At 56.7% G+C, this 21,862-nt stretch overlaps 3 protein-coding genes across 4 annotated transcripts; all 3 read right to left on the bottom strand.

Moving 5' to 3' along the window:
* Positions 1 to 66: 66 nt before the first annotated feature.
* Positions 67 to 529, bottom strand: LOC118260210 (cytochrome c oxidase assembly protein COX14 homolog). The gene is made up of 2 exons (XM_035570309.2): positions 438 to 529; positions 67 to 326 (listed from the first exon to the last, which is right to left on the bottom strand). Exon 2 carries the CDS (start codon positions 322 to 324, stop codon positions 160 to 162), a length of 165 nt encoding a protein of 54 aa, XP_035426202.1. The 5' UTR covers positions 325 to 326; positions 438 to 529; the 3' UTR covers positions 67 to 159.
* A 1,949-nt stretch (positions 530 to 2,478) lies between these two features.
* On the bottom strand, positions 2,479 to 7,707 carry GPD1 (glycerol-3-phosphate dehydrogenase 1). The gene is made up of 8 exons (XM_035570361.2): positions 7,647 to 7,707; positions 7,309 to 7,486; positions 6,671 to 6,811; positions 6,212 to 6,350; positions 5,147 to 5,259; positions 4,598 to 4,831; positions 4,294 to 4,400; positions 2,479 to 4,025 (listed from the first exon to the last, which is right to left on the bottom strand). The coding sequence occupies exons 1-8, from the start codon at positions 7,685 to 7,687 to the stop codon at positions 3,929 to 3,931; spliced, it is 1,050 nt and encodes a 349-aa protein (XP_035426254.1). The 5' UTR covers positions 7,688 to 7,707; the 3' UTR covers positions 2,479 to 3,928.
* Positions 7,708 to 8,725: 1,018 nt separating this feature from the next.
* Positions 8,726 to 16,149, bottom strand: SMARCD1 (SWI/SNF related, matrix associated, actin dependent regulator of chromatin, subfamily d, member 1). Of its 2 annotated transcripts, none has more exons than XM_035570325.2 (13): positions 15,903 to 16,149; positions 15,601 to 15,788; positions 14,193 to 14,235; positions 13,972 to 14,094; positions 13,538 to 13,666; positions 12,950 to 13,066; positions 12,504 to 12,605; positions 12,244 to 12,405; positions 12,052 to 12,149; positions 11,490 to 11,625; positions 11,020 to 11,142; positions 10,665 to 10,766; positions 8,726 to 10,440 (listed from the first exon to the last, which is right to left on the bottom strand). In XM_035570325.2, the coding sequence occupies exons 1-13, from the start codon at positions 16,068 to 16,070 to the stop codon at positions 10,387 to 10,389; spliced, it is 1,545 nt and encodes a 514-aa protein (XP_035426218.2). In that variant the 5' UTR covers positions 16,071 to 16,149; the 3' UTR covers positions 8,726 to 10,386. The 2 variants fall into 2 exon arrangements, with proteins under 2 accessions (XP_035426218.2, XP_035426216.1); XM_035570323.2 differs by having other exon boundaries at positions 13,544 to 13,666; positions 15,903 to 16,147.
* Between the last annotated feature and the right edge of the window lie 5,713 nt (positions 16,150 to 21,862).

The following is a 21,862-nucleotide window of genomic DNA, read 5'->3' as shown; positions in this document are numbered from 1 at the left end:
CCGTCCCTAACAAAACCCCAACCCCTTCCCCCAGCCCCGGGGCGGGACGAGGACACGACACCGAGCTCGGGGGCTTCTCACGGGGCTTTTATTGCGCTGCCCCGGCCCCGGGGAGCATTACGGGGAGGGGGGGGGGAATCCACGGCCCGAGCCCCCGCCTCAGCTTTCGGGCCTCGCCGCCGCCGCCGCCTCCCGCTCCCGGCGGCGCTGCAGCAGGCGGTAGGCGCGGACGCCGCACAGGTACCCGCCGTACACCGTCAGCAGCATCATGGAGCCGGAGAACGCCTTGTAGCCGAAGTCAGCCAGCTGCTTGCCGGACACCATGCCTGCAACACAAGGCGGCGGTCAGCAAGCGACTCTCCCCCCCGCCCGCTTCCGCCCCCCCCGCCTCCGGTCCCGGTCCCGGTCCCGGTCCCGGTCGCGGTCCCGGTCCCTACCCGCGCTCCCAGGCTCCGCCGCCACCGCAGGGCCGCGCTTCCCGGTAGCGTGCCCGTGGGGAAAGCGGGGCCGCGAGGCCTGCTGGGAGTTGTAGTCTGGGGGGGGGGGGGGGCTGTGGCGCCATCTGCTGTGTGGCTGCTCCTTCACCTCAGGAGCCCGCCATCCCTCAGGCCCTGTCGTCGCCTGTCCCTCAGGCTCTGTCCCCCGTCCCCCAGGCCCGTTTCCCTCAGCACGGCTCCCCCAGGGCCTCCTCGCTCCTCAGCACTCTCAGCACTGTGTGAGGCTGAGGAGCCAGCCCATCTTCGGCCTCACACGGGATGGAGCGAAGGGCGCCTTGCTCCAGCCCTGAGGTGGCTGGGCCACCCCAGTCCCCGCTCCAGCCCTGAGGTGGTCACTGGCCTCTTCACCCTCCCTCAGGGCCCAGGCTGTGCTCACGTCTGGAGGGGCTCACAATTTGGAGAGCTTGTGTGCCTCCAAAAGCGCCGTGGCTGCTGTTGGCACAGTGCGGTGCTCTCGTCCCAAGCCACGAGCTCCTTGCTTGTATTTGAGGTTGGAAATGAGGAGACATTTCTTCTCAGAAAGAGCAGTCAGGCATTGGAACAGGTTGCCCAGGGAGGTGGTGGAGTCACTGTCCCTGGGGGTGTTTAAGGACAGGTTGGACATGGTGCTTAGGGACATGGTTTAGTGGGTGATACTGGTGGTAGGGGATGGTTGGACCAGATGATTTTGGAGGTCTTTTCCAACCCTAATGATTCTGGGATTCTCTGATACCACAGGCACAGCGCAGCCCCAGACTGTGGGCTCTTTGAGGCGCTCAGAGTGCAAGAAACGGGGCCACCCCCTCGCCTGTGTCTTCTTGAGCTTCTTCCCTGAGCCATGCAGACCCTGCAGTGCCTGGATGTGCTGAGGCTGCAGAACATAACTCCAAATGGCAAAGGGAAGACTTTTTATAGCTCATGAACTCCAACGCTAGCGCAAGGCATGAAAAGTCTGAAAGCAAGGGATGCATACGCTGGCCACCCCCAGGTGAGACTCAGGACCTTCAGCAAATGCTGATAAGGCCTACAGGAGCTCAGGCACCGCCAGCCGTGTGTAGTGGCAAAGAAAGCCACGCTTGGAGCGATGTACTTCTGTAGCTGATGAGCTAACAGCTAAATTTAAGTCCAAAACACAGCTCCTGATCCTGCTGCAGCTCCAGGCAGGTGCTGGCAAGAGCTTTACATGCTGAGGTGAGAGACTGCAATGTGTCTAGGGAGGAGAGCTTGGACGCTCTCTCCCCTGTATGAGCCTCATATCCGAACACTTGAGCTGGGATTCCTGAAGCCCGTCAAGACAAAGGGAACTAGAAGTTGCGCCAACCCTGCAAGAAGACACTGGACTTCCTTTATCTTCCCTCCAAGCTCACTAAAGTTTCTCAGAGGAAGCCGATGTTGGCTACTTTCTGAACGATAGCTCAGTCGAATTTAAAGGTCGTAGGGTGCTACCGAGAATGCGTGTCTAATAAAAGGCACAGAAACAACTGCACTGCCAGCAGATTAAATTCCCCTAGCAAGAGGGCAAGCGGAGAACTAACAGTCCTGGAAAGGTCACTCAGTACGAGATGTATTTCAAAGAAAGGCAGGGATGAGGCAAGTCCAGCAGGGAAAAGAAGCTGGAGAGAGATGAATAAAACAGCACAGACTGTCCCAAGAAGCTAAGACATCAAAGTCTGCGGTACAGGTGGCACAGTGGGATCCTGGCATGGTTTCTGCCGGCCCCAGGTTAGGATTCTGTACCCAGCTCAGCGCTGCAGTTTCTACCCTCCCCCAGTCCTACAGCCAAACTTTAACACAGGAACTGCTGCTGAGAAAAAGCAAGTGGGACACTGCGTTGTGTTCTGAGCCAACATTGTCCTGCAGGGGCACTCTTACTCATTTCTGGAACAGCACACAAGGGTGCAGAGCCAGGAGGGAACAGCCAGTGCCCTCTCCCGCACTCTTAGTGAGACCAGCAGGCACCAACCCAAAGAGAACGATGCACTGGAACCACAGAGAAAAACGTGCGCCTCCCCTTCCCTCTCCAAATTTATTATTATTTTAAACATTTATAAAGTACACTGCTAGTCAGAGACCCAATGGCACTAGGACCCGGAACGGGGGCGGACAGCGAGATCTGCAGCAGCTCCAGCAGCCTGCCAGCCCAGACAGGGATCAGTGAACCCCGGACACGCGGGCCTGAGCAAACACGAGCAGAGTGAACCAGCTTCAGAGGCCCAGAGAGGCACGTGGCAGCCAGCTGGACAAGGGGCAAGTTCCAAAGGCACGGCATGAGGCACGAGACCTCTGTCCTCTGTTGTGATGCTGGAGGTCTGCCTGTACCTCTGTGGATCACGTCCTTTGCTGCCCCTTGCGCTAGCGGGCAATTGCCAGCACCCTCCCACGAGGGGCAGCAGGGAAAGCGTGGAACCTGCTTTCTCAGCCCCTATAAAGCCACGGAAAGAAGCAAAGAGCAGCCTAAGGCACAGACCAGAGCAAGCCAGAGTGAAGGCAAAAGCTGCTGCGGATCACTCATCTAAAAGCACCGTGGCCCAACTGCTTCGGCAGGTACACTGCCAAGGGCTACGCTGCCTGCCAGCTGCTCAGAAAAACTTTGGGGCAGTTGGTCCCTGCGTTGCCAAAGCCAGCCAGAGGACAAACCAAGGCGAGGGATGGAGGGCTGCCCAGGGACAGTCAGCGGGCATGGAATTAGCACAGGCAAATCAGTGACGAAAGGGGTCAGTGGCCAGGCTTGGGTGTGAGAGGAAAAAGCTGAATAACTGAGCTCCGAGGGCTCCCTCCGGAGCTGTCCTCACACGCAGAGTCTCGGCCGTCCCGTTCAGCAGGAGCAGCTGGTGGTGGCTGGGGAAGCAGCGCATGGCAGGGTGGCAAAGAGCTATTTTCTGTGCTGGTGCTTCTTAGAAAGAAGAGTGATTATCAGCCCCTTTGAAAGTCCTCAGGAGCTTCCGTCTCTGGTGGAGCCTGGCAGGGAACCGTGCCCCCTCTGCGAGGCAGTAAAGCCAAAAGCAACAGCAGCAAGCAGGAAAGAGCTGGTGTCATGCGAGGTGGCCCCATGGGGCTAATAGCAAAGCTTGCCCTCCAAGGCAGTGCCTCCTGCACAGCCTGTATTGATCAAGACGACTTAAGCAGAGTCCCTCTGAGAACTGAGTCCATCGCAGCAAAAGAAAGTGAAAGGAGGAAGATGCTCAGCCCCGCTCAGGGCAGACCCTAGACAGAAGCAGAAGCTAAACGAGCCCTTCGAAGAGAGAGGGAGATCAGCAGGTACCTCCGTGCAGATGCCAGGCGCAGGCTGGCAGTCTCCAGGGCTGAGAAGGGGAACCTCTGCCCTTCCAGCGCTCTGCAAAGGCTCCCAGGAAATCTGGACTCCTCACAAAGCTGTAGCAGCAGCAAGTTGGTGCGGGCAGGAGCTCTCTGCTCATCTCAGCAGGATCGGTGGCTTTGCAGGCAGAGCCCACTTACATGTGCTCGGGGTGGTTCTGGAGACACTTGATGACATCGGTAACAGGTTTGCCCTCGTAGCAGATCTGATACACGGCTGTGAAGAGGGGGAACCTATGGGCAGATGAACAAAATCAGCCCTTGCTGCATTGCCAGAGCTGGCGGAGTCAGAGCACCTCCACTTCTGTTGCGCCACGCAGGACCACTGGGCGGGAGCAGGTGGGACTGAGGCGTGCTGCCTCACCCACCAGGCTGGATGCGGGCAGTGCAAAGCTTTGCCTGAGCTGCAGGGACACCGAGGGTGAATTTCCCCTCCCTCATCTGCAGGGAAGATCCCAGCCCAGCCTCGAAAAAAGCAGGCAAGGGGGATGAGAGCACTCACTTCTCCACCATGTTCTTGCTTTTAAGGATGCGATGCAGCTCAGCAGACGTCTGGGGACCCTGCAGCTTCTGCCCGTTCAACATCTCCTTCTCCAGCTGCTCAATAGACTGAAACAACCCAACAGAGAGGGGAGCTGGACCCTGCGATGCCATCCACTGCCCCACAGTTCCTTCCCTGGAGCCAGGTTGTGGCGCTGGGCAAGTGAAGAATGCCACAAGGCTAGCTGGCTCCCTGCCGCTGCCAACTCAGCAGATTGATGCAGGTATTAATGTCCCCCTCGTTGCCTGCTCCCCGCTCTGCTCACCTTCCCAGTCTTGGCAAAAGCCTCAGCCACCTTGCGGTTGCGACCACCGTAGCAGGTAGTGATGAGATCAGCGACCCCGCAGCTCTCCAGGAAGGTGGAGGGGGTGACGGGCCCCTTGCAGAAGAGTTTGGCGAAGCCAATCATCTCCATCAGTCCCAGACGGATAACAGCAGCCTTCGTGTTGTCTCCGAAGCCGAGGCCATCACAGAAACCAGCCCCTACAGCCACGACGTTCTGGAAGACAATAGCACAGAGTGATCTGTTCCCGCTAGAGCCCAGGGCTTTGCCACATGCACAAGCTGCCCGAGTGATCCCGAGAGCAGGCTGCTGCCTGCCCCTGCCTGTCTAGCAGCCATCAATCCCTCCGAGGAGCTGAACAGGACACACACAGCTGCCTCCAAAAGCTGGCCTTTTGCCCAAGCCTCTCAGCGAGCCAGGGTGCAATATCCAGAGGAGTTCATCCAAGTGGCAGCCTCCTCCCCAGAGCTCCCCGCAGAGCTCAGGCTCTGCTAACCGAGATCTGCAGACCTCAGCGAGCAGCTCACCCACCTTGAGCGCCCCACAGATCTCTACGGTGTCAGCCTCCTGCACCACCGTGACGCGGAAATTCGGTGTCTGCATCAGCTCCTTCAGGATCTGCCCATACTGCGCGTTCTTGCACCCTGACGAGACAAAAGGAGAAGCGTGGGGAGAGAGGGAGACGTGAAGGAGACCCCAGAGGAGGGCTGTTCTCTTCTCCAGCGCACTGGTATGTTCCTGCAGCGTAGCCCTTGCGTCCAGCGCAGCGAGAGGAACCTCTTGCTCAACTGCTGGACATTGCTAAACGTTTGTGGGACCACAAAGTGCCGGGCGTACAGTGCCTGGCGGATAATCAAGGTTCAACCTTGGGATTCCCAGAAGATGGGGATGATGCCTGCCATTGCATTGAGCAAGAGAGAAGCGGCATGCCCAGTAGATTAAAGGCGTCTTCAGAGACTGCAGATTTGTGTTTGGAGGCTGCTGCGCTCTCTGTTCCTGCAGGGCCCTGCATGGGAGTGTTTCTGTGCTTGCAGCGACAGCAAGCTCTGCTTCCACGTCTCCGGTCCCTGCAGCCTTCTGCATGGCTTGTTTGCTTTTGTTTCAAACACGGACACTTTGAATCTTGTAACTTCTAACCCAGAGAACTGTTCTGTTGGTTTTGGCTGCTGTGTATGGTTCACAAACAGTGCGGAGGATGTCAGGAGCTGCCGCCAGACGAACTCTCAAGTAGCCCTGGCTAACAACGACATGAGATCCAGGTGATTGTCCCTTGAAGCCCAGTGAGATAAAGGTAGGTGAACTCTATTTCCTAAAGGGTCTCGCTCAGTGTCCATCCCTTTCACTTGTACCAGGCCGACTGCCAGATGCTCCCAGTCGGTGCTGGCAGGAGCTTTCAGACACACAACCCTGTTTTTAATGAAGTGAGCAATCACACTGCAAACCCTGTGAATCAGTTCATCGAGCTCCTACGGAGCCTCACTGCCTTCACAGGGACAAAGGGACGGCTCTCTCTAGGCAGCACCACGCTCCCCCCTTTACGTCTTCCCGCTCGTCAGAAACGGTGGCTGCTAATGAGGAGGGATGCTGGCTCCTTACCGATGGTTGTTTCACAGAACTTCTCTTCTGCCACTTCATTAGCAATGTTGGCCCCCATGAGGACGCTCATCTCTATTCCCAGTTTCTCGTGGATAATGTCTGAGATCAGCCTCAGCCCGTCTGGTCCTTCGTCCACCCCCTGGGAGACAACCAGGGGCAGAGATGAGCACCTGTCCCCTCCAGCAGGACCTGGCCCCCGCTGTCCCAACCCCGTCGCTCCCCATCCTGCGATGCTGTCACCCCGACAGCCCCCCCCAAGCTCAAGACCCCCTGCATGCCCTCACCCTTTTCCACTCCACGAACACACCTCCAAACCCCCACAAAGACTTCCCACGCCCTCTTGTACGCCACTACAACCCCAGAGCCCACTTTCTGCTCCCAAACCCCCCTGGCTCCCCTTTGCAGCCCCGCACAAGTTGTAACCCCCAGCTGCCAGGGCGGCGCTCCTCCTGCTCACACCTTGATGAGCGACATCCCGATAGCACCTTTCTTCACGTGGCCCTTGAGCTGCTCGCAGACCTTGCCGATGAACTGGTGGGGCACCACGAACAGGAGGACATCGGCCCCGGCGCAGGCTTTCAGCAGGTCTGGCTCTGCCACCTGCAGGGTGGGACTGTCAGGACTTGCACCCGATTTTTCGTGGCGAGGGGCCTGCCCCTGTCCACGACGAGGGGAGCGGGGGCTGGAGGACAAGTGCGTGGGGTTTCCCTGTAAGAGGACGGACACAAAGGCTGGCGGGGCAGAGGGGCTGGAGCTCGGCAGCACAAAAGGCTGAGTGTACGGTCACAGGGCAGCAGCGCCCCGGCTCGCTGCTCACCGCCGGTGCCAGCTCGGAGGCAGCCGCATGGCCTCGAGCCCAGCCTGTGGGATGCCAGAGCAGGGGCAAAGGTGGGCAGCGAGGGTGGCCAGGGCTGCGGCTCATCCAAGCGCGCTGCAAGGTCACTGGGAACGTGTAAGCGAGCCCCGTGCATCCCCGTCGTTCGCACAGCCAGCACGCGGGGCTGCGGCAGCTCCCAGCACGGCTTTTTATTACCTGTCACCAGGGAGCCCGGCTGCCAGCACCGGCTCTCGTGCTCGGCGGGGAAGGCCACACTCACCACGTTGGGGGGCAGCTTGTGTCCCGGCAGGTACTTGACGTTCTCGTGCTCCGTGTTGATGATTTCGGTGAGCCGCCGGCCGCCCACCTCCTCCTCCAGCACCCACATGCTCACCAGGTTCTCGAAGGTGCTCAGCCGCGCCGCGTTGCTGCCCGCGATCTTGGCGATGGCCGAGCCCCTGCACGGGCAGAGCAGAGCCGTAGGCACTGAGGCTGCTAGCACCGGGGAGCCCGGGGCACCCCACGGCCCTTGCACGGGGGTCCCGGTGTCCCGGGGACAGCGGGGACAGCGCCGTGCTCCGCGAGGGGACCCGGAGCGCCCGGCCACCGGGTGCTCACCAGTTGCCGGAGCCCACGACGCACACTTTCTTGCCGCCCATGGTGCGAAGAGCTGGAGCGCTGCGCCGTGCCGAGCCCGCCGCCGCTATTTGAAGGCTGCCCCCGAGCAGGGACGGCCCCAGCCCGCCTCCCGCTCCGCCCCGGGGCAAACCGGGCACCCGCGGCCCCGGGGGGCCGCCCCGGTCGCTGACCCGGCCGCAGCCGGTGCTCGCAGCTCCGGGGGAGCCAACCCAGCGCCCAGCAGCGCTGCAGCCGCAGATCGCTGCCCCGAAGCGAAGGCGAAGGCGCTCGGCTCGCCGATCTCGGCGCAGCCGGGAACGGTGACTGCCCAGCTGCTTCCCGCCCCCCCTCCCTCCCCTCGGTTTGCCGCATAAAAAAGCATTTTATTTTCCCCCAAAGAAGCCTCGTGCCCGTCGTCCCCGCCACCTCCCCGAGTGGGAAACGTGAACCATCCGACTGCAGAGCCGGGAGGCGACGCCAGCCTTAATCTCAGCGTGAAGGAGCAGCAGCACCAACTGCTTGACCTTACGCAAAGCGCCCTTTCTTCTAGACGCAGAGGATCTCCTTCTCTTGCAGCGAGGCTTTACAAGTTTTCTGTAAAGCATTACATTTCTACTCTGGTAAACAAGGCAGGGTGCAAAGAGTAAAGCCCCTTTCGCGTGCCTGTAAACCCATCTCTGGAACCTTTAATACAGTTTCCTCAAAATCATGCCTGAATCCCGTGGGGCTTACAACAGGCTGTCACCGTTCTGCAAGGCAGCGGTGTGAATACCGGGCTGTCTAGATTTTATCAGCACCTTGGCCACTGGATTTCCAGGTTTGCTCAAGTTACTTTGCTTATTTACCACAAAAGCACTCTGCAAAGGCTTGGTGGGCGCTGCAAGCCACGGATCCTTACCTGAAAGACGCTGTATAAAAGGCCAAAACGTGATGAACGTTTTCTCTGCAGTTTCTTAAACCAGTTAAAAAAATAAAGTGCAAATAATCTTGTCCCTTCCCAGGCAAATACATGAGGTATCATCCACCAAGGCAGCTGCTGAGAGAAAGTGTGCTGTCAGCACAGAAGGAGGGAGGACAGCTTCCTTCACAGGAGGCTTTTATTAAAACTGGGTGACATCTACAAGGATACAGTACAAAAAAAATTTTGGTCCATGGAAAAACCCATAATATTCAGTTAAGAAAAGCAGTTATTCTGCAACAGCTATGTTTGCCTACGCAGTACTCAGCATCCTTCATGTGTGACTACCCTGAGGAGTCAGTGGGCTGCTTCATCAGCACCAAGACCTTCACCCCAGTACCACAGAGGAGCCATTTCAAAGAGGGTAAAGGAGAAGGGAAGTCGAGAGCCTATTACTCACAGACATGTAGTAACACAGACACAAGGAGTAGGGCCACCCAGGCTCCCAAATTCATAGTAACCTTCCCAACCACACCAAAGCTGGGTGTGGGGATGAGGGGGGCTTGTCAGTAACGTGGTTTTGCAGCTGTTCCAAGAGAATATGACCGACTTTTGAGTCCATTTGCATTAGTCCCGAGCAGAAATACTGAGATCCGGGTTAGAGAAGCCGTTCTCTCACACCTGACCACTAGTTCGCTAGTAAATAGTTCCATGACGAGGCATGGGGGCTGCTACTCCCCACAGTAAAGAAAGTCTATTTGTACATTCCTGATCCATGCTGGGCCTTATGGCAGCCCTGGAACCTAAAACTTGACTAAAAACCACAGGAGCTTCAGCATGGAAACATCTCCTAACTCACGTATGCTTGGAGCTACATCCATTCCCAAGGACGGTCCTGTTACACTCAGGTCCACACAAAGGAGCCTCTGGTCCCCAAAGCAAGTGACATATGACAACTGTCCCGAAGGAATGAGCGTACAACACTCCACCCCTGCACAATTACACGGGCAGCTGTTGCATCCTCCCTCCCTGCTACAGGGAAAACAAGCAGCCAGGTGGCTTGCTGGAACCCCAAGTGTTTTGAAATGCAGTGAAGTCTCAGCACTCCAGAGCTTCCACACCCCTGCAGCAAGCCAATGCTTCATCTCCCCTGTGATTCCCAGCCTAAAACAGTCTGTCATAAACATGAAGGGAGCAGGACAGGAAAAAAGGGACAAGGGAAGAAGCGATTCTCTACACAGTCCAGTAACTTCCTCAAGGAGGAGAGTGACCTGTGGGGCAGCCCAGTGCAGCAGCACCCTCCGCGTGAAGGAGGGGAGGGCTGGGAGGTATGTCAGCTCATGGCATCCTGCCCGCTCCATCTCCTGGTACCTTGCTACAAAAAGAGGCAGGGACTAGACTAGCCGCAGAGCTCCACCCTTAGAGCAGGTCCAGGCTTCCCAGACCCAGCTCTCACGTGTGCCACAACCAGATGCTAGTTGAGGAGGAACGGGCTGTGGTTTCTGAACTTGAGAAAAGCTCCAAGTCAGCATTCATACTGGCTACTGGGGACACTACAGGCAGTACGGAGTCACGGAAAGGCTCTCAGAAGCCCTGGGACTGACAAGGCAACAGTCAGGAAGAAAACCAGGTAGAAGTGTGTGCTCGTTGGAGCCCGTCTGCTTGCCACTCCCCAGAAGACCCCAGGTGTCCTAGAGTTGCCCCAACAGGGACAATGCCAGGATGGATAATGGTGCAGGCCTCAGTGCCGGAGTGGGATTACGTGAGCCGTAACAGCGTACTCTGCAGCTCTGTCTCCACAAGTAGCTGTGATGCCTTCTGGCTGGGGAGGAGCGGAGCGGCCTATGTGTTGCGGATTCCCAGGGCCTGCTCTAGTTCCTGCCGTCTTTGCTGTACCTGCGAGAGAAGCCAGAGTTGCAGCATTAACACAGACAGCAGCACAGCATCCAAGTACCACAGGGCCCAGGTGGAAAAGGGTGAGTCCAAACCGGGACCAAGATGCATCAGCAGCGCCTACAAGTGAGGCTTAGCAATGCCACTTTTCACCAGCAGTGAAAAAGGAGCGACAGGTATGTGGAGCCACCAGGTACAGAGGGGGACATCTGCTTGGGGACGCTCACCTTGGAGTAGAAGTATCTGCACACAGCTTCCTGGGCCCACGGCTGGAAGTAGAACTCAGCTCTACGCTCCTCTTCAGGATTCCCAACAACATCAGTCATCGTCTGGAAAGCACAAAGGACAAAACAGTTCAGGGAGTGTGAAAGCTCTGGCTGTGCTGAGCAAGCCTGCACACACACACGCCCTTCCTCAAAGAAACATCAGTACAGTCAGGTCAGGTTCTTATCCTTGACTTCAATACAAGTCTTGCTTTCTGAAAAGGAAATTGCCTCTGTCCCTCTCTCTCTCTGTGGGAGCTGGTAATAATGAGCAAAGAGTGTGACTGGATCCAGCTTCCCCACAAGACAAAGCTTTTACCTTCAAGTCCCGGCACTGGGACTGCAGCCAGTCGTTGATGAAGCCCTGAGGATCTCGGGCAAAACTCAGCATGAACTCACGCTGGGTCTTCAGCTGGTTAATTGTCTCTATTGTTTCATGGATCTGAAGGAGATAAGCACAGCAACGCGACTGCTGAATAGGGGAAAATGTCAGAGAAACATCAAGAGATCCAACGCACGAAGGTGAATTCTTATGCTCCCTGGCTGACTTACCAGATAGGATTCTCAACTCCCACCTTCCTGCTCTAAACATTACCGATTTCCCCACTGACCATTTCCTTTAAAACTGTGCTTCCAGATAAAGCCACCTATTTGAAACCAGGGCTGAGCCGACCCCAGCTTCCAAACGCACAACAGCGCAAAGCTGAACTGTCACATTCAGGGGTCACTTTGCTCCAAACACACACTCCTACCCAGCACTGACAGCAGACCTGAAGGAGCTCTTCCTACCTTGTTATCCAGAGCAGCAATTTCCTGTTGACTAGCTGTCGAGAGCAGGAATGAATTCATCTGAGTCTTCAAGGTATCATCCACCTCCACATCGATGTCATAGCAGGCTGTTTTCTTCTGGTCATTTGGGTCAACGCTAGGGGCATCCAAAAGGATCCAAAACAAGTGAGTAGTTCAAGAAAGCACCAAATTGTGGCTACTCTAGGGTGATGCTGCATAAGGACTGCAGGCAGGGACAAGCCAAGCTACTGTTAGCTTCAGCTCTAACACCAAACAGCAAAGCTCTGTGTGGCTTCGCAGCACACGGACTAAGTAACTGTGTAGATAGAAATCTGCTTGGAGCAATTGTCATGCAAAGGATGGTATGAACATGGGAGTGCCTCGTGGAAATGAGGGATGTGGTAGACAAGAGGTGGCCATTCTTGTACAAAGAAATGATGACTGGCAACACAGGGGAACCGCTACTGAAAACGCAGAACATTACATCGTCTTCCTGTGCAAGCCTCATCCATCCCTTCCACTCTTCCTTCTATAAATACAAAGCCAAGTGGAGCAGTCTCACCTGATCACATGATTGATGATGATCGGTTCCGGGGGCATAAGCAATGCGTGAAGCCTTTGTGGGATTTCAGAGAACTTCATCCGCTGAGATTCAAATATCTGTGCCAGAAACACAGGGCTCAATGGAGAGCTCAACGCCAGGGATCACTGGCTGCTCACAAAGAAACGCTGAGGCAGCCACGGACACCATTACCTGCTGGAGGTATTTGTCACAGATGACATACTCCCGCTCGTGGGGGTCCTGGAGCTTGTGGGTCTTGATATATTGCCACAAAGCCTGGATGATCACTGGACGGGTCTGAGTGTGAATCCCCAGGAGACGAGCCAAGCGGGGGTCCAGTTTGAACTGGGGAGGCTTAAAGAAAACAGCACAGAAAGATGAGATGGGAGCGTGGCCACAGACACAGCTGAGCAAACACTGCAAGCCCAGCACTGTTACTCCCGATATCTTACCTGGTAATCGAGCATCAGAAGGACAGTACAGCGCACATTGACATCTCCTGGCCTTTTCACCTGGAAGCCGTCTGTCTCCTGGGTTGTTGCAGTCCTGTGCCACTGGAATATGTGGAACAGGAGAGGGCATTCAGATGCACTCACACGCTCGATTCCCTTTGCTCCTGCTGCTTGGCACCCAGCATGCTTGTCAGTAAACCACACCCACTCAGAAAATTCATCTTATTCCCGTTTATAGTTTGTAACAAGAGTTAATCCATTTATTCAGACCCCTAGCAACTCAGTGGAAGAGCTAAGAAAAGAATTCAAGAGAATTCAAGCCTGGCTCCCAGCCACTTGAACAAGTCTTAAATACCCTCACCTCTCAAGTTATACAACTTACATACAAATCAGTCTCCTGAAACAGCAACCCATTTTTTGAGACAACACAGCAAAAAGAAGCTCACCTCTACCAGGTGATTGTCAGGGCCATAGAGGTCTTTGTCAAGTTCAATGACCAGAGATTTAAAGAAGGATGAAAACTTTCTTTTCTGCTTGGTGGCATCGTATTTGGACAAAGCAGACTGCAAGCAACACAGGAAGGAAGAGAGTCAGGAGAGCAAGTCCCAGGACGCAAGCACAGGCAAGGCGCCCAACAGCGTTCCTCTAAGTTCTGAACACTTACATTCATCAATACACGCTGGAAAATCAAGTTCCAAGTCAAAAAAATGGTGAAAGACTGGAGATAGAGATGAGCTTGGAGGAATTAGCTCACTCAGCAATCAGACAAAACGCAAGTGCCCTGGTTCTAAGAGCCATTGACCGTCTCTCACCATTAATTCTTATAGCTATAAGAACTTTGTATAACTCATGTTCTGCCATGGGGATACCCAGCGGTCTCTGAGTTGGGCTCTCGGTCTTGTCACCACCAGACTCCTTGGAAAACAGAGATGAAGGAGGATATCAAGCCCTTAGCTATGCTCTCGGACACTAAGAAACTGGTTTCACTGTCAATTCCAGATCCATAAAGTCACCTCTGTGGCTGCGTAACTCACACTTACATCTTCGAGCAGCCGGCCTTCCACCCGAAGCTCCCAGGAGGCAACTGTTCCTTCTCCATCTTCTGCATCTGACTTGGCTGGATTGAAGGTGTTGGAGATAAAAATTCGTAGCTTTCGCTTTTGCTACGAGAAAAAGCATCAGTTCAGCGTTAATTTCGAAGTAAACAGATGGCTATCTTGCTTATGCTTTGCCAAAACTAAGCTTAATATTCTTGTTTGCCTCCTATTTCCCCTCTCCTAAGAGGAGCAGCACGGAAAGAGGCATTCCTGGTTCTGCTCCTCGGTTACGCCTGGAGTATTAATTAAGCTTCCTTATAGGCAACGCTTACAGGGACATGACCCAAACTTCCGTGCCCTCCTCCCCACTCCACTAAGGTGAGATTCTCCGATCCTTGCTTACAATAACCGTGAACGCAGCCCCCACCTACCTTAATGGGTCGCTTCAAGGCCTCCTGGATATCCAGGCGTTTCCTCATGATCGTCTGGTCCAATTTCCTTTCAAAGGCCAGCAAGTCCATGTAGGCCTGAGACTCGGGGACAAGCTCACGGATCTACAGCAAAGCACGAGCCAGTCAAGAACGCAAATCACCACCAGCGCCCTCGCACTCCTTTCATATCATCAGGGGCTGCAACCGCGCACGCCACTCACCCTCTGAGGTAGAATTTTGTCAGCCATCTTTTTCTTTTTAGCGCTGTAAAGGAAGGAGATGCGTATTAAAATGTCAACTATGCTAATTAATGATAGGCAGTCATGAAAGGAGCAGCACGATGGCTTGTTCCCTGGTTTAACACTGCGATATTGGCAGTGCTCGCAGCCTGGAGGCCGGTCTCAGGCCCAGGCTCTCATTTTCGGAGGCAGTTATCGTTACCGTCGTGCAGTCAGGCTCTTTATTTCCTCCAGCCCCTGCCCCGCCAGGCCTCCAGCGCTGCAGAGCTGACAAATCCTGCGGCAGTGGGACTAACCCACTACCTGCACGTTTCAGAGCCACAACGAAAGCATAGAAGGCAGGGCTGCATCACGTCGGAAAGGCTGTGCTGACAGCACGCCTCACCGCAGCGACTTGTGATTTCTAGGACTGACTTTTCTAGGAGACTCATTTTAAACCAAGGGATGCGCTGCCAACATTACTGAGGCATCGTATTGTTCTGCCAGAAACCTAACACAAACGTGCCCTTGTCTACTAGCTGTGCGTTATTCTTATATCTGCTGGAAGCTCCCCTCTCCCAGAAAAGGGGCTGCACACGAAAGCTGAACTCCCTTTCAGCCACCCAACAAAAAGAAGCAACGAGAGGCCCGGGCATGGCGCGAAGGCAAAGCGCCCTGGACACGGGCACACAAAAAAGCTTTGTGCTGCTGAGAGCAGCCAGCACACGACACGAGGTCAGCGATGCTGCCGCTTCAATCCCTGCTTCAGCAAGGCCTTAGAGCTTGCTCTGTGATTTTGGCGGTGCCCTACCTGCACCCCAAAACCCAATCTTTCCCCATTATGACTTTGGGGTGAGAAGCAATGAATGCGTGCCTGCCCGGGGACGCTCGAGGGGATCAGGGGTGCTTGGGGGGGGATCAGGGGTGCCTGGAGATTTTGGAGGATGCTTGAGGGTGATCGGGGATGTCAGGGGATGCTCGAGGATGTCTGGAGATGCTTGGAGATGATCGAAGATGCGTGGGGATGACTGGAGATGCTTGGGGATGACTGGGGATGTCCAAGGATGCTTGGGGATGTCTGGGGATACTTGGGGATGCTCGGGGATGTCAGGGGACGTCCAAGGACGCTTGAGGATGCTCGGGGATGTCGGGGGATGCTTGGGGATGCCCATGGATGTCCAGGGATGCTTGGGGATGCCTGGGGATGTCCAGGGATGCTCGGGGACAACTGCGGATGTCCAAGGATGCTTGGGGGTGTCCAGGGATGCTCGGGGATATCTGGGGATGCTTGGGGATGATCAGGGGACGATCAGGGGATGTCGGGGGATGCTCGGGGATGCCCGTGGATGTCCGAGGATGCTCGGGGATGCCCAGGGACGTCCGGGGATGCCCCGCTGCCTCCGACCCTTACTTGTGGTTGCGGTTGGGCACGGCCTGCGGCTGCACCTGCTGGAGCTGCTGCGGCGCCGGCCTCTTGCGGGCCTGATCCAGGCTGGCCTGCGCCATCCCGGGCCGCACCGCCGGGCTCCCGCCGTAGCCGGGCGGCCCCATGGAAGGCCCCTGCGGGGCCAGCCGGCTGCCCGGCAACATCCCGGGGCGCTGCGGAGAGAAGAAAAGCGGTCCAGCGCCCGCCGGGGCGGGGGGACGGCCCCGGCCCCGGCCCCGGCCCCATCCCCGCTCCCTCCCGCCCCGCCGGCCCCTTCCCCGCCTCACCGGGTAGGCGGCCCCCGGCAGCGGCGAGCGGTACAGGCCCTGTCCCGGGGCCGGGCCCATGCGGACCGGCCCCCCCGGAGCTCCCGGCCCCAGGGCCCCGGCCCCGGCAGCGGCCCCCCCGCCGCCACCGCTGGGAGTCACCGACTGGAAGCCCGCCCGCGCCGCCATCTTCTGCGAGCACAAAGGGAGCGGGGCCGGAACGGCGGCGCCGGAACGGCGGGGCCCGGAGCGCCCAGCCCCAGCCCCGGCCGGGAGCAGAGCGGCCGCGGCGGCGGCGGGCGACCCCTGGCGGATGGGGGGACCTGGGGGGGGGCGGCGGGGGGGGGACACGGGGGAGGCCTGGGGGGGGGGGGGCGCAGGGGGGACCTGGGGGGGACACAGGGGGGACGTGGGAAGACCGGGGGGGGACACAGGAGGGGACCGGGGGGGGACACGGGGGGACACGGGGAGGCCGGGGGTGGGGCACGGGGGGCACCTGGGGGGGGCACGGGGGGACACGGGGAGGCGGGGGGGGACACAGGGGGGGACCAAGGCGGGGCACAGGGGGGAAGGGGGACACAGAGGGGACCGGGGGGGGGACGCCGGGGGGGGACACAGAGGGGACCTGGGGGGGACCAAGGGGGGGCACAGGGGGGAAGGGGGGCACAGGGGGAGACGGGGAGGCTGGGGGGGGACACAGGAGGGGACGGGGGGGGGGCCGAGGGGGGACACGGGGACACGGGGGGGCCGGGGGGGGACACAGAGGGGACCTGGGGGGGACCAAGGGGGGGCACAGGGGGGAAGGGGGGCACAGGGGGACACGGGGAGGCCGGGGGGGGACACAGGAGGGGACCGGGGGGGGACACGGGGGGTGACACGGGGGGACAAGGGGAGGCCGGGGGGGACACAGAGGGGACCTGTGGGGGGACACAGGGGACAGGGGGAGCCGGGGGGGACGGGGAGGGTGGGGGGGGGGTGGGGAGTTCTGAGGGGTGTAGGGGTCTTTGGGGGGTGTGGGGTCCTGGGGGGGTTCTGGGGTCTTGGGGAGGGGTCTTGGGGGGTGTAGGGGGCAGGGTCCTGAGGGGTGCAGGAACCCTGGTGGAGTACAGGAGGGAGCGGGGTCCTGGTTGTGCTGGGGGCGATGGTCCTGGGGAGCCTGTGGGCGATGCAGGGGCTGTGGGGGAGCCGGTGTTAGGAGCAGGGGCTGTGGGGAATCCAGGGATGTGTAGGGTCTGGAGGGGGAAGGGAGGATGCATCTATGGAGGTGTTGGAGGGGGAGCATCTGTGGGGGTGCGTGGTGATGCCGTGACCGGGGGGCTGCGGGGTGGGCAGCAGCAATGTCCCGACTGTCGCGGAGGGGTGTCTGGGCAGGGGGGAGCCGCAGTGGGAGCCCCAGGAGCTCTCATCTCCGGGCAAAACCACCTGTGAGATGGATTCGCAGCTCTCTGAATTCTTAGGCTGGCAGCCATCAAGCGCGGCTCAGGCGTGCTTGGGGACTCATCCACCTACCTCAGCCGCCGCCGCACCTCGTTCTGATCCCTCCTGTCCTAGTTTAGCCTGGCTGATTTCCTCTGCAGCCGTCAGGTACTGCACAGGAGTTGTCACTGTCAGTGCTGCTCTGGAGCTGAGGAGGGTTGGGGTGTTGGTCCCACACTTGCCAGCCCATGCCTGTAACGCTCCCCGTTATAAATCTGTGCCTCTTGCAGGAGATGCTGGTCCTGAAGCCTCCCCGTTCTGGGATGTGCTTGGAGGAAGGCAGCTTTGCCTGCCCCAAGGCTGGAGGAATCCAACCTGCAGAAGGGTCAGCAATGCCTCTCACCAGGGCATCTTGGGCAGTAAGCATGTGGAGCATAAATGGGCACGTTTTCGTATCATTTATACACATCTGTATCGGTATGGTATAGCTAAAAGGCTTTATCCAGACGGTGATGGGTGCCCTGCAGGTGTACAAAGTTATCCTTGGTAGCTGCTCATGAAATCGTGCAGAATTGCTCTTTGCATGTGGGTGGGTGTGAGTTATGGAGAGACTTGGTGCGCGTTCAGAAGGGGGTTTCTGAAAGCGATTTTCAAAAGCTGAAGGCAGAAACCTTGTCTCAGCGTGCAGGGCTTGAGCCTTGATGCTGTGTGACTGAAGGGACAGAGAGGGGAATTTACGGGTGCAGACTGCCAGGCTTCACGGGCTCTGTCCCAACCAGATGCTTTGTGTGGTCTGTGTTTGGAGTTGGTTTGCTCCAGTTCAGGCTGAGCACCTGGGAGAAGGATTCCTATCTCCATTGACAGTGACCTGGGTTGCTACTGAAAGCAGGATACTGGAATTAAAGGCCACGTTCTGCAAGTATTAGCATTACGTTCCCCTGCTCCCCAGAGCACTTATCCTTGCGGTTGTTCAGAGAGAAAAGGGATGCAAATCCAGCTAGCATTAATCTGTGAAAAACGCCAAGGGAGCAGTCACACCACAAGTATTAATTAAGCAATTAATGATGACCATGGGTCATCGAGGAGGCTGCCTTGTACAGTGCATGGCATTGTTGACCGAGGAAAGAAGCGGGGATGTTTGCACCTTTTCTACCAGATACGGCATTTCCTATCCTCAACGAAAAACACGAAGCTCTGAGCACAGCCATTAAACTGTTGTCTCAGCATTCATGTGTCCGTGCAGTTAATTTAATGCCACCTCCGACAGGCTTGGCGCCCAGCTGCCTTATGAAATATTCATGGAGAGGAAAAGCAGTGGAACTTATCTGTTCCATGTCGTTCAGATGCAACTTTGGCTGAGACTTAAAGCCTGGCAGGAGCCTTTGGGGCAGGCTGGAAAGCTGCCTGGCTCTCCTGGGAGGGACACAGGGAGTGAGGCAGGGTGAGAGTGAGGGAAAGCAAGGGCTAACCTGAGAAATGGAGAGAGGGAGGTGGGACATGGATTGCTGCTCAGTTTGGCACAGGGAGCAGGTGAGCTGCAGGGTCTGGAGAGACCCCCTCCGATTGCATCGGCTGGGGATGTGACCCCAGATCCCGTCCCCAGGGATGCTCCTTTGCCAGTCCTCGGTGTCCCCTGTTTTTAGCTGTCTCATAGGAAACACAGGGAGAAAATAACCCCGGCTTCCCTGGCTCAGTGTCTCCTTACACTTGTCCTTTCTCCTTCCCTCTGCCCTGAGGGTTTGGTTTGTTCACTCCTCCCAGTGGAAACGGTTGGTGAAACGCTACCCCGCGCACCTTCATTTTCCTGCACCTGCTGGCACAAGGCAGCTCCTCTGAAACCTTCTTCCCCAACCCGTATGGCGGTAGCTCCAGGCAGCCGAGCAGCATCCAGGGCTGTATAATTATATCTCAGCGCCTGTTTCTGCTGGCAGCGTTAGCAAGGAGCAAGTGGTAACTGGGAATTATTGCCAGGGAGGAGAAGAGGTGATGCTATCTCTGCCATGGTTATATGCACGTTGCATGATTAATCCGAGCTCGGTAGGGTTTCAGCAGCCACACAATCCGCAAGGTAAACACAGCAGTGTGCAAGCAGGTGCTTCCCAGCAATCTCAGACCTAGGTGCGTCGCACCTCCTCCTCACGTGGATCGGCAGAGATGCTTCCTGCGAGGTGTAATTAACTCCTTGTCTTGCGCACAGCGGGAGGCTCGCGCCGCTGCGTGCGTCGCGCACCTTGCAGGCTGCCAGCCCGTCGCAGCCTCTGCGTGGTAATCCCGAGCTAAGGCTCCCTGTCCCGTATGCTCCGGCGGTGCACGGATCGCGTGTTTCCTTGGAGCCTTGAGTCAGAAAATGCGCAACTTGTCCACTTCATGACCGTGCTGCTCCCGGTGGGGTCCGGCTCCTGGCTGTGCACCCATCCCTCACCTTTCCTTGGCTCCAGGGGTGGTAACTGCATCAGCTGCGCTGCTTTTGGGGTGCTGGCACCCCTCTGTGAGGCTGTTCCAGGCTGTGGCTCACCGACATCATTTCCAGCAGCAGCAAAAACCTCAGGCAGTCGTGCCGAGGCCGGGGATGTGCATATGCAGCGCCAGGCTGTGACAGATGGGTGGCCAGCTCCTCGCAGAGCCCAGCAGGTTAATGGGGAGCCGTGGAAGAGATTACGGCTCCCAGAGCTGGGGTCGCTGCCTGCCCCCTGCAACAGGAGCTGTGTGAATGGCACCGGGGAGGGAGCAGGCATGGTCAGCTGCTCTGGCTACTCACAGTGTCTGGCTGCAATTAATTTAGGTTCATTAACTCCCTTCTGGGCTTTGCTATATTATCTTGTTCCTATTCAAAGCCCACCCTGTGGCCTTTGCAGCACCAGCTCTGGCAGAGAAGGACCAGAATAGCAGCAAGTCTCTTCTAGTTTAAATGCAAAACACCCGTCTGCCATTTCCAGGAGCAAGAAGGACGTGGCCGGAGCCAAGTGACCGGGGGGAGTTTGGCATTTTAGTATTCCCTGCCCACTGCCCATTCGCTATTATGCAGTCTCCACAGGGTCCTGAGGGCCCTTTTGAATGCCCAGGACCTGGAATGTTACTTTTGCTCTTTGCAGCTGGAAATCTTAAGGACAGAAGCTGTGTTTGCATATGGCTTGTACTACAACTGCTACTAACTTAGTTAAATTAAAAACAGGTAATATTCAAGCCGGTGACTCATTTCTGCTGAATCTCAGGTACCTGTCCCAAACCACAGAAGTGTTAGATTTGTCAAAGATTAGCAGCTGCACGTATGTTAATTCTCCTCCCCCTGCTTGAGAGCAAAAGTCAGCTCCCATCCTCCAGCCCTGAAGCATCCCTCGGGGCACGTTCGCGTGGCAGCACAGGACCAGGCAGGGATGCCGTGTCGGAGGGATCGAGCGATTGCCACGTTAGCACAGCACTTGGCAAAGGGGCTCTTTAACGGGACTCTGCTCAACATCATCTCTGATGTTGCAGGTATTCATGTGTGCGTTTGGAGACTGTACCAAAGCTTTTTCCTTCCCCCCCCCCCCTCCTTTTGGCTTCAGCTCCAGCATTTCAGGGATGCCTTCAAGAACATCCTGGGCTGCTGCCGTCCCCACCTGCCTCCTTGGGGAGCATTTCCTGCAGCTCCGTGAGAGAGAGAGGCTCAGTGTTCGTGAGTTATATCATTCTTTATATCATCGTTAAGAGTAGCAGGTATTGATGTACAATGCATCTGTCATCTTATTGTGCTTCCTATGAAAATGTGTGTACATAGTACAGATACCAGAGAGAATTCAACACTTTATACACTTGAAGGCATTCAGAGATCAGTAACAGAAAAAAAATGGCACAAGAACAAGGCCTAAATGCTACGGGATGGGTATCTACACTGATATGATGCATATATAGATATATATATATATATATGTACACATATATATATAGTCATATATATTATATATAAGAAATATAAAATGCAGATGGCATAATAGAAACAAACAAAAAAGTGTATGCTTCAACAGGCGAGCATCAAGGTCAAATCCCAGCCCCATCTTTAAAAGCTTTAGTGGGAGAGAAAGGAAGAAAATAAATAAATGACATGAAATGAAACATTAGGAAAAATCCATAAGAAAATTTATGGATGCGGCCGACCTGTCATCTTTGGGTGATCGCTGGATAACAAAGGACTGCCCCCCAGTTCCTAATTTTGGTCAGGAAGCAAATAATAATAATGACAATAAGAAGAACAAAAGCACGCCGTAGAAATAATAATTACTAAAAAGACTTATTGCAAAAGCTCTTGAAGATAAGTAGCACTTCAGCCCCGGGAGGGCTTTTGCTTGATGCGAGGGGGTCTGGGGGCTGGCAGGGGCTGGGGGAGGCTGATTGCCACTGACCCTGGAGCCAAGTGGCCGTGCGCTCGCGGGCCCGGGGAGCGGAGACTCGGCCAGAGCCGGCCGGCCGGCCCCCGCTGCTGGGAAGGGGCAGTGACGGGAGGAGCAGCGGGGGTCCCAGGCGGCGAGCTGGCAGGCGCCCCAAAGGTGCCCGGGGCTTGTGGCCCCCGGGGGTGGCTGCTGTTGGGG

Source organism: Cygnus atratus, chromosome 29 (genome assembly GCF_013377495.2).
Source record: "Cygnus atratus isolate AKBS03 ecotype Queensland, Australia chromosome 29, CAtr_DNAZoo_HiC_assembly, whole genome shotgun sequence".
NCBI lineage: Eukaryota > Metazoa > Chordata > Aves > Anseriformes > Anatidae > Cygnus > Cygnus atratus.
The sequence above is the reverse complement of the archived record's forward strand: the minus strand, read 5'-3'. Positions and strand labels throughout refer to the sequence as shown.